General features: G+C 55.1%; 1 protein-coding gene across 1 annotated transcript; it reads right to left on the bottom strand.

Moving 5' to 3' along the window:
* Positions 1-480: 480 nt before the first annotated feature.
* Positions 481-8,664, bottom strand: SELPLG (selectin P ligand). Its single transcript, XM_090291076.1, has 2 exons — positions 8,513-8,664; positions 481-2,893 (listed from the first exon to the last, which is right to left on the bottom strand). Exon 2 carries the CDS (start codon positions 2,886-2,888, stop codon positions 1,659-1,661), a length of 1,230 nt encoding a protein of 409 aa, XP_090147202.1. The 5' UTR covers positions 2,889-2,893; positions 8,513-8,664; the 3' UTR covers positions 481-1,658.
* Positions 8,665-11,561: the final 2,897 nt, after the last annotated feature.

Here is an 11,561-nt window from a genome sequence, read left to right as displayed (position 1 = left end):
ACCTCCAGACTCAAGCCTGCCTTTGAGATCTCTCTTTGCAGGTTACATCCTGGAGTGGAGGGGTCCTTCACTTCCAAAGAGGCCCCTGGAGATGTTTCTAGAAGAGAAAACATCTCCCCTGAGGCAGTGGGTCCCCTCTCCCTGTAGAACGTGACTGAAAGGCACTGGGAGGCAGGAGGTCGAGTCTGATCTCCGCTCAGCCACTGTCGGGGGCCAGTCACTTCACCTTGGTAAGCCTTGGCTTTCTGGTCTGACGCTCAGGGTTTTCAAGGTGGAAATGCATGCATGTCGTTAAGTGTCACTTAAATAGGGCAGCCAACTGTCCTGATCTGCTGGAGCGGTGGTTTCCCACAGTGTGGGACTTCCAAGGCTAACGTCAGGAAAGTCTCAGGCAAACTGGGACCTCTGGTCGCCCTATGCTTAAATCAGATCAGGAGGTCAGCAAACTTACAGAGCCTAATTCAGCCTGCCGCCTGTTTATAAAAAAAAGTTTTATTAGAACTCAAACTAATTTATTCATGGCATATTACAATTGCTGCATTCATGTTACAAAAACAGAGCTGAGAAGTTGCAACAGAGACCATGTGCCCTGAAAAACCTAAAATATTCCCTGCCTGGCCCTTTAAGAAAAAGTCCGCTGGCCTAGTCAGCACCCCTGTAAGTTGTATGTAAACCACGCTAGCCCATGCGAGGAGTGGGTGGGTATTGGGTGGTAATGGGAGACAGGCCCCAAGTGGAATGGAGAGGTCATGGTGGGTTTTGGAGGAGGCTGGCATTGATGTTTAGGTTTGTCTGGGATTTGGGGGGAATCCAGTTCTGTAGACTAGAACTGGGTCACAGGGGGAGTTGGATAAAGTGGTCCTTCTCTTTCCCCCCAAACAGTCCGAAACCCTCCCCAGCTGCTCAGGGATGTACCAAGATGCCCCTAGTGTCTGAGACAATACTGAAGTCAACCCAACAGCCCATGCAGGGAGCTTTCTGGGGGAGGGGAACAGCAAACGGCCCACTCCCCACCTGAAGGAGGCACCTTGATACCTCGATGCGTTCAGCCAGTATTTGTCCATCAGATAGTTACTGAGCGCCTGCCCTGTAGTGGGCCCTGGGCTGGGCAGTGGGCCACTTCACTGAGCAAGACAGAGCCCCCCCTGCAACGTGGACACAGGAGTAGGCAAGAGAGGGCAGGAGGAAGTCTGTTGGTTCACACAGTCTCAAAAAAGTGTTGCCTTCTGCTCTCCAAGCCTGCCCCAGCCCTCATAAGACCTCACTCTGGGTTCCATGCGGGGGTATCTGGGAAAATTCAAGCTGCCCCCAGTGGGGCCATGGCAGGAAATGGCCTCAGGAATCCAGCACTCCTCAGTACCCATCCGCAAAATGCATGATGACCATGGCAATCAGAGGGCAACAGCGGTGGGCGTGGGTAGGGGCCCCTGACTCATCTCTGGGGTCATGAGAAACTCCAGCAGCCAGGAGGAAGGGGACACCTTGGCTGCCCTCAGTCCCGTAGGAGTGGCTAGGGGCCTGTCTCAGAGATCCCTACGCCCAGGGGGTTTCCACGAAGCCCAGAGGTGTGGACTGGAGCCCGGGCGCTTGGTGGTGGCCGGGAGGGCAGTGGCGGGAGGGAGGAGACCGGGGCCCCGCTCAGGGTTAGGCAGGGGCAGCTAAGGGAGGAAGCTGTGCAGGGTGAGGTCGTCCCCATCGCGGTCCTCCCCGGGCCCCTCCTTTAGGCCCGGCTTCTTGGTGGCGAGCAGGCTCCCATTGGCGGTGACCGCGGGCCCCTCACCGCCGTCGGGCAGCAGGGATGAGATGCAGACCATCTCGGTGGGCGAGTAACTGCGCACGGGGTACATGTGGTTCTTGCGGGAAAGGCGGACGGCCAGCACCACGGTGCACACCAGGAAGGTGGTGGCCACCAGGGCCAGGATGAGGATGGCCAGCAGGCAGTGCTTCACCGGGACGTAGTCCAGGCCCCCCGTGGCGCTGGGGGTCCCAGAGCTCTTGGGGGAGAGACCCTGGCTGTTCTTCCCTTGTCTCATGAAGCCGTCAGACGAGTTGCTAACTGCCATGGTGGTGCCCCTGTGGGGGTCAGAGGATGCAGGAGGGGCTGTGGTTAGAGCCCGTGTGGTAGCAGTTTGTGCGAATGTGGCCTCCGTGGTGGCTGGATCCTTGGACAGGGTCTCTGTGGTAGTGGGCTCCGTGGAAGGGTTTGCTGCGGAACCTGGCTCTGTGGTCAGTGCCTCTGTGGCTGCAGGTTGTGTGATCGGGGCCACCGTGGTTGCAGTTTCTGTGGTCAGGGGCACCGTGGCTGCAGGTTGTGTGGTCAGGGCCACCGTGGCTGCAGGTTGTGTGGTCAGGGCCTCTGTGGCTACAGGTTGCATGGTCAGTGTCTCTGTGGCTGTTGGCCCCACAGACAGGGCCTTCCCAGTGGCCAGCGCTATGGATGAAGCCCCCTCCGTGGATGGAGCCTCCGTGACGGGAGGGACTGAAGTGACCAGTTCTTTGGGCAGAGGGCCTGGTGTGATGGAAATCCCCTCTGCGGCCAAGTCCGTGCTGAAGTTCCCGACAGCTGCCCATCCTGCACCCAGGCTCGTAGGGTCTGTCTCGGGAGTACCAGGCCCTGCAGAATCTCTCTGCCCCAATGTTCCCATCAGAGCCTGAAAGTTGGGGCTCAGGGTCACAGCCCCTGTACTATTATTTTCAAGCATTTCTGGAGGGTCTGTGTCAACGTACCCATCATATGTATCGAGGTCCTCATCCATAGCCACCTGTCTCCGGTGCCGGGCAAGCAGGGGGTCTGAGGCCTCTTCTGCCCTGTCCTCCCGGGTCTCCCCCAGCTGGAAGCTGCTGCCGGGGCCCAGGAGGATCAGCAGCAGGAGGACTTGCAGAGGCATGGCACCTGGAGGGAGACAGGGACAGAGGGACATCAGGACAGCTTTGCCCCGGGGCTTACGGAGCACCCTCAACCGGTTCTGGATGGCGACAGATGACGAACGTCTGGTCTGGGCAGGCGCGTGGCTTCAGGCATCCCCGCGGCCGAGCACGTGCCTGGTGCACAGCAGGCCCTGAGCAAAGACCAGCCCCTGCTATTTACCAACCTGAATAAATCCATGTGGGGAAGCTTCAGCTGCCTCTAGATGGTGCACAGAAATGACCTGCCTCCCTACCGACTTCGATTAAAACCTTTTATTTGTGGCCAGGATGATCCGCTGGGGTGCAGGTAGAAAATATTAGAGCTTCTAGTTAGATTAACGTTTATGTCTCCCGTTCTCAATTTCTAGGCTTGTCTACACTTATAATATAAGGTGAACAGAGTATGACCTGTATACAGTTTCTAAATCGATCCATGTACTCATCCACCAACACTGCCCATGAGCAAAAGAGTGTGGAGACCGCAGGGCTACAGGATAAAGCTGCTTGTTTGGACCCTTGAAGCCTCCTGGCATCTGATCCTGACCCCGCAGTTCCACTTTCCCCACAGCCCTGGCCTGTGCACAGAGGCTCCGTTTCTCTCATCTCTCTGTGTCTCAGCTGGGTCTGGCTCCCTCTGGCTGTGTCCTTGCTTGCACGAGGGAATGGCAGTACCTACCTGGCGCTCGTGAAGATGAAACTAGGTGATCCCTGCAAAGCCCTTAGTGCTTTGTCCCCATGAGCTCCGGCAAAGGGCAGCTGCTTTGATTCTCTGAGTAACCCTCCCCTGGAAGTCCCCCAGAGCCCAGAGCCACCCCCTGCTCTCTCTGGCCAGGAGAAAAGCCTTTTCAGAACAGCCCTGCCCTCAGGGAACTGCCAGTCACCTCATTTGCCTGTGGGTAGGGTCACCGTCCCCTCTGGGATGGCTTTCAGGCTCCAGACCAGGTAGCCAGGAGGGGCAGTGCCTCATTCAGGCCAGCTCCCTGATCTTTCTTTCCTTTCTCCCTCCCTCCTCACGCTCTCCCAGCAGTTGTTTGTGAGATTCAAAATCTTGCCTTAGAGAACCCCCTGATGAGAGACACCTGCGTTCCAGAGCAGGATGCAGGTATTTCTGGGTGTCTGGACATAATACCACCACCACCTCCCCATGGCCCCAGCAGTGTGCTACCCCTGCCACAGTGCCTGGGGCAGAGTGAGCTCACTTAATTTCCAGTACCTTTCTTTGCCCTTCAAGTGATCTGGAGCAAAGAGCAGTGGCTTATCACTCCGACAGTAACTGTAACTTACTCATAGTTCCCTCAGCCTCCAGCCTCAACCTGACCTCCTTCCTCTGTGGGTGAGAATGATCTTGGTTTCTGAAATGCCAATCTGAGCATATCTTAAAATTTCTTAAACCAAACTGTATGATATTTGTACCAGACACATCTGGCCCTCATGATTATCCTCATTTTACTGAGGAGGGAAGAAGCTCAGAGAGGTGAAGCAATTTGCCCAAAGACACACAGCTGGTGAGTGGCAGGGATCGGATTTGAACCCAGTGAGGTTCCAGGAAGGCTTCGTGGGGGCAGATGGGGCAAAGGCTTGTCAGAGAGCGTAGCTTGGGGTGTTTCTGGCTAAGATTGGGAACCAAGTTGGGAGTGGGAGGGCAGAGTAAGAATAAGAAGGACCTTGAAAGCCACATCCCACAGGAAGGTCAGCTCCCTATGTACTGGGTGCCATGCAGGGCACAGGATTGGGAGCATAGACTACGGGGTCAGACAAAAAGGTGTTTGAGTCCTGGCTCTGGCTCTTATAAGCTGGGTGAGCTGGTCTCAGAGCTTTGCCTTTCTGAGCCTTGGTTTTCTCATCTGTAGATTGGGAACAATAAACAGTCCCTACTACATCCACATGCACATACATCTTCACCCCCTTAACCTGCCTTCCGGAGGCAGTTTCTTTGCACATGGGGTGGAGTTCCTATTTGGGGGAAGAGTATATGGCCTAACCTTGGCCCCACTTTCCTTGGGGCAGAGGAATCTCCGAAGACGCCACCAGCTCAGAGCCATATTTCATAATTATGAAAAGACTCGCACAGACTGCACCCCTGCCCCTCCCCCAGGGCAGTTCTCAGTTCCTGGAAGGCTGAGCCCTCAGTCACTTCCTGGAGGCAGAGAGGGAGGAGCCAAAACTCAAGGCCCAACCCACCAATTCCGGGTTGGGGAGAGGCATCCTGGAGAGTCAGGACCCTCTTTCTGCAGGGTGGGGACTGGGAGGAGAACATGGCGGGGTCCGGGGGCCTGTCCCCAAGGTGGGCCCTCACCCCTGCTCCCATTCCCACAGACCCTTGTATGCAAAGGGGTGGAGGGGACACCACTTAGCAGCTGTGTGACCTTGAGCAGGTCACTTCACCCTCTCTGAGCCTCAGTTTCCTCACCTGTAAAATAGGTGCTATTGTTTCAAAGAATGGTCATGAGAATGGGATGAGATGCTGCAGGGAAGGTCCCCGGTGCTGGCATCTAGCAGGGGGTACTTTATTTGGGGCGCTGTGGATGGAGGAGCAGAGGAGACATACACCCCAGGGAGGGTACAGAGCTGGCAGCCTCCCATCTCCCCTGTGTACAGCGAGGGAGGCTGCACAGACCTCAGCCACCTATTGGGGTAACAGATAGTGCACTGGGCTCTGGCCTGGTGGCTCAGTTGGTTGAAGCATCGTCCCGTGCACCAGAGGTTTGAGGGTTCGATTCCCCGTCAGGGCACATACCTAGGCTGCAGGTTCCATCCCCAGTCTTGGGTGCATACGGGAGGCACCCAATCAATGTTTTTTTTTTGTTGTTTTCTCTCTCCTCCTGCCCTCCACCCTTCCTCTCTTTTTAAAGTCGATGGACATGTCCTTGGGTAAGAATTTAAAAAATAAAAGGTAAGCACATCTCCCTGCCTAGACCTGACATTAACACTGAAAATCCTTGGTCCCCATACCCCTCAGTCCCAGGCAGGCCGGGGCAGCTGGCCACCGCGTCCTGGGGCCTGCTGCCCATCCCACAGGCTTCAAGGGGAAGGGGCTGTGCCAGGCCCAGGCTGGGCTGGCACCAGCCCATGGAATGGGAAGAAAAGCGGCTCCCAGAGGTTCCGCGGCTCCGAGGGGCCGCGCAGGTAGCAAGGAGGGGACAGAGTGTGCACACTGCGTGTGAAAGGCAGGCCAGTAACTCTGGCATTTGCTAAAATAAGTTAGCGTAACTACAAAAGCGGTATTATGAAGCCCTCACTGTGGGGGACTCTGCCGTCAGCGCCCCCGCTGAGGGGCCTTGGTCCTCTTCACTCCCCCCTGGCTGAGGCTCCGAGAGCTGGAGGCCACTTCCTCCGGGCCCCTCGTTCACCTGTCCTCAGCTGGCGGAAAAACGGCCACTTACCACAGGAGGGGCTGGGCAGGGCTCCGAGCGAGGGGCAAAGGGCTGTCATGCCCTATTTGTCTTCTACTCTCCTAAGGGGGTGTGTCAGTCACTATTTCCTGTCTTTCACCCTAAAACCAGGTGAGGCTCAGGGAGAGGCTGGCAGTCTGCTGCGGGGCCCACACTCTAGCGCCAGGGACCTCACTGTGCAGCCACCTGGGCCCAGGAAAGACACCCATGGGATTCTAAAACTTGTGAGACTGATCATTCAGAATCTTGGACCTCAGGAGTCTCAAGTGTCGAGTGTTTGGAATCTTAGGATTCAAAAGACTGACATGTCAGGGTGTGGGCTGAACAGCCACAAAGAGGGAACAGCTCCAAATCCACAAGTAGGTCAAACTGAGGCCCAGGTGACACCCCCCCCCCTCCCACCAACACACGCCCAATCCTAGTGCAGAGCTAAGTCCCGGCAGTTAGGACAGGGCCTGGCCAAACTTGGGGCCAAATCCAGTATCAAATGACATCCAGTCCCAGCCTGTTGTTTAAAAGCTGCGTGACCTTGGGCAACTGAACTCACCTCTCTGAGCCACAGATTTCTGGCTGGAACATAGGGACAACGGTAGCACCTGTCCCTCGTGGGGTTGTGGGTTGAAGTGAGCAGGTCTAGGTTGTGTGCTTAGCACATAGTAAGTGCTCCGTAAAGGCCAACTCTTGTCATTCTGCATTTAGGGCCACGTCCCTGAAAAGTCCCCAACCCTGGGACAGCTTTGACACAACCCTGACATTTCAAGGAGGAAGCCCTGGACATCTGCCTCCACAGCAAGCCCTCGGAGGTCCAGGGCGCAGCCTCTGGTTTGTAAATCGCATACCTTGAGTGTAGATGACGTGCCAGGCACTGGTTGAAGAGCTCTGTATGAATCATTAGCCCACTGGGGCCCTCCACCCGAGCATCTGCTCGCCCCCTCTAAGCCTCGGTTTTTTCCTGCTGCAAAGGGGCACCGGGCTCTCAGAGGGTTCCCAGCCCCTCCGAAGGCCCTGCTCCAGCCTGGCCGAGGCTCCCAGGAGTTGTGGAGCCTGGCAGCAAGCCCCTTCTCATAACCAGGTTCGCTCTCCTGTGGCTTCTGGCCAAGCCTGGTGAGGGAAGCAGCTGCCATTGAGGGTGTGGCCGGCCCAGGCAACCCCCAGAGATAGCCACTCTTGGGGCTTGAGGCCGGGGAGCCACCTCCTGAGCTCCCTGCCCAGGGACTTTGAGAGACCTGGCCTGGGGAACTCGAAGTCAGAGCTAGGAGAGGGAAGAAGAGGGATTGGGAGGGAAAAAAAGAGGATTCCAGGTAACCAGAGCCCTGACCCTTATCTATGGTGTGTGCGTGGTGTGTGCATGCATGTGTGTGTGGTATGTGTGCATGTGGTGTGTATGTGTGGTGTGTGTTAGGGGGCACTGCTCTGGCCACCAGCCCCCCAAATAGAAATTAATAAGAGTATTCTAATTATTGGGGCTTTTTTGCTAGCAACAGTATCCTAATTCTAATAAGTTAATAATTTGCATGAGCACATTATTTCCTTGATCTTACTAAAAAATGCATGAACAGCCCTGGTCGGGTGGCTCAGGCGGGTGGAACGTCATCCCATACACCAAAAGTCTGCGGCCAGGATGCCTATGGGAGGCAATCGATCAGCGTTTCTGTCTCACATCCATGTCTCTCTCTAGCTCCCTCTCTCTAGAATCAATAAACATATCCTTGGGTGAAGATTAAAAAAATAAAATAAAAATGAAAAAGCACAAAGAATGCAGCTTTGGAAACAATATTTTCACAGACAAATCCTGCACCCCCTCCTAGAGGTCGCCCAGACCTGACCCCAGCTCTGCTCCCGAGCAAACCCCTTCAGCTCTTTGTGCCCCAGTATCCTACCCGTGAAAGGAGGGGGAGGCTGGTTCCTAGGGAAACACTCCCCATTTCTCCAGTTTTTTGAATTCAGAATGTTCCCCAGCCAGCAGCTGTAGGCAAATCGGCTCGTGAGGGCAGGATGGGAGTGGAGGGGCGCAGGATCCAGTGGAGACAGCAGAATGAGGCCACAGACTCCAGGCAGACCTTGGTCCCAGGCCCCCTGACCTTTGGTTTACCTGCCCCAGGGGCCACAGCTCAGGGCCATCCCCCACAGGCCCTCCGTTGTCAGGCAGGATTTCTGGTCCCTTGGGCACCCCCAGCCACTCCCTGTGGGTTAACCAGTCACCCAGCGCTTACCGTGCTCAGCAGAGCATGGGACAGTTGCCTTGTGGGCCCCGGAGAAGCGGCTTCTCTGTTTTAGCAACAAGGAGCCCAGCCCACGATCAGGGTCCTGCCGTGGTCCTGGACCTGCCAACGCCCAACGGCCCGTATGAAGAAGGAAGCGAGAATGTGGTTACTCAGGCGGGGCCACGTGACGGCCCACACCTCCTTGTTTGTGACAGCTTTGGTGACACTGTTGATTGGACTGGGTGGTGGTGGGAGACAGCGGCCTGCGGAGGCTGATGTCACTCTTGGATTCTGGTAACCACGAAAACACCAAGAACCGAATGGAAATCTGGGGAGCAACGGTTGAGGGGACCCAGCAGAAAAGGCCACACCATTACACCACGGTTGAAGGAGAGAGGGGGTGATGGGGGATCCTGCCCTGGAAGGGAGCCACCAGATGCACAAGAGGATGGTAATCGCTTTTTTCCCAGAAGGAAGTGGGGGTAGAAAACACACAACACAGACCTTCCTGAACTTCGCAACCCTGACATAGTCCTCCTTTAGCGGTCCGGATGTGTCCTTAGGTGTCCATAGGTGTCCTTTTTGCTGCAACCAAGAACCTCTCTGGAGACTTAGACTGCCAAGTCCACCAGGGCAAGACCTGCTTCTTTCCTCTCCTAATTTGTTCATTCAGCCAAGCGGGGCACCCCAGGCTGGATGCACCCAGATCCAAAGGGTTCCCGCCCTCTTGTAGCTCTTCTTCTGGGGGGGAAGCTGTCAAGTAAACAGACCATGATGACACAGTGTGGTAATGTCACCGTGTGGTGAGTCAGGGAGGGGCCTCTAACCCACCCTGGGTGGGGGAGGGGTGTCAGGGGAAGTGGCACTTGAGATAACAGGTAGGGTGGGCTGGGTGTCCAGTCCAGGCAGAGAGCAGACCCCAGGCAAAGGCTGGGAGGCCTAGGAACGCCAGCCTCTCGGGAAAGAGGCCTCAGGATATGTGCAGAGAGGCTCATATGCTGCTCTGCACACAGGTTTTTCAACACGAAAACTGGAGCCCCACTAGGTGAGGGCCCGGTACAGCCCAGCCTCGCTTTATTGCGCTTCACAGGTAGATTGAGGGGGTATGGTTGGTTTGTTTGTTGTTTTACCAATTGAAGGTTCGTGGTACCCCTGCACAGAACAAGTCTGGGGGTGCCATTTGCTCACTTCTGGTCTCTGTGTCCCATTTTCGGTAATTCTGGCACTATTTCAGACTTTCTCATTATTATATTTGTTACAGTCCTCTGTCGCCAGTGACCTTTGAGAAATCGTTCGTGACAGGAATCGATGTCTTATTTTAAGAAACTGCCACGGCCACCTCAGCCTTCAGCAGCCACCACCCTCCAGCCCCCAGGCAAGACCCCTCCACCAGCCAAAAGATCACAATTCACTGCAGGCTCGGAGGATGGCTAGCATTTTTTTAGCCAGAAAGTATTTTTAAATTAAGACATATACATTGTTATTTATTTATTTATTCTCACCCAAAGACATGTTTATTGACTTTAGGGAGCGGAGAAAGGTAGGGAGAGAGGGAGAGAAACCTCCATGTGAGAGAGAAGCATCAATCAGTTGCCTCTCACACACGCCCTGACTGGGGACCAAACCCGTGACCTTTCGGGATGACACTCCAACCGAGCCACACCCGCTAGGGTGTGTTTTTTAGACAGAATGCTATTGCACACTTATTCAACTGCGGTATAGTATAAACATAACTTTTACATGTACTGGGAAACCCCCAACTTCGTGTGACTTGCTGTATTGCGATGGTCGGAACCCAACCCACAGTATAGCCGAGGTCTGCCTGTACGTGGACCCTTGTCATGACCACCCACGTGCTAAATGGTGTCACTTACATCAGCACCAAGCCACCAGTGCCTGCCCAGCCATGCTTGCGCAGTGGTCTGTTTGGTTGCATGTTGCCCCTTTGCTGTACCTGGGTGGGCAGGGGACTGGGGAACTCTTCACACCAGTGACAAGAATAGTCTTAAAAAACTTAACACCATAGAGACAAAGAGAGGAAGCATGAGGTGGGCAATGCACGCAAGTTTAGCTTATACCAGTATTTACAAGCTGGTCAACTATGCCTTCAGTGATTAAGGAAAATGGGGGGGGGATTAAACACTTGTGGGGTGCTGGAAATTGGTGGCTGGGCACAGCCTGTATCTGACAGGCCAGGTGGAACTGAGATCTGACCACCTATTTGTAATTTGCTGGGAACTCAGTGCGGCTCCTTCCCCACATGATACCCACTCCGACCCACCGTTCATTTTCCTAAAAACAGGGAAAACTGCAAGACAATGAGGGTGACGTCTGTCACAGAACCATGCCCGCCTTCCCCAGTGGCACTAGGAGGCTGAGACTCAGGGAAGGGCCCAGGTCGTCTAGACTGCGAAGCCCACACTTCCCCCCCTAACAGGAGTCCAGCTGGCTGGGCAGCCCAGTTGCACAGTCTGTTTCTCCGGGGCAGTGGTTTCTGAATTTGCCTGCCAGCCATGGGACCTTCTGTTCAAATGAATGCAAAGGTCCCATAAAATAGAGAACAGAGCTGTTCTAATGTATGGCCAGCCTGGAAGGGAAGGGAGGCCTTACACCCAACTGCTTTCCCCGTCATCCTCTTTGATTCAAGGGAGGGCTCACAGGCCCAGATTTGCTTATTTGAATCATTTAAAGGGGAAATGGCCACTCTGGAACCGCTGCAGCTGGGGCGCAATTCCTCTTCTCAAATGTGAACAGAACTACAGCGAGTTTCTGTTCAGCCCCGGTCTGGCTGTCGATCTGAGAGCAGGCTTCTGGGACGGTTGCCTACAGCAAAGCCGGTCCTCCAGAGTGAAGAACAGAGTCCCCCAGGGGCCACTGGGTCAGCTTGGGCACTGGAGGGTGGGTGGCTAGCACAGAACCTGGTCCCAAACCTAGAAGGTCAGAGGGCAGCCTAATCTAGAAACGTGATTTCAATGGTTAGCAGCTGAAGGAATCCATGCCTCCGACAGCCAAACCGAGCACTAGGCTTTGGCAGTACAGGGATGAACAGCTCTGGATT

The sequence above is a fragment of the Furipterus horrens genome, unplaced genomic scaffold (assembly GCF_987537825.1).
Source record: "Furipterus horrens unplaced genomic scaffold, mFurHor1.1.pri manual_scaffold_11, whole genome shotgun sequence".
Taxonomy (NCBI): Eukaryota; Metazoa; Chordata; class Mammalia; order Chiroptera; family Furipteridae; genus Furipterus; species Furipterus horrens.
This window is presented reverse-complemented; position numbering and strand designations above follow the sequence as displayed.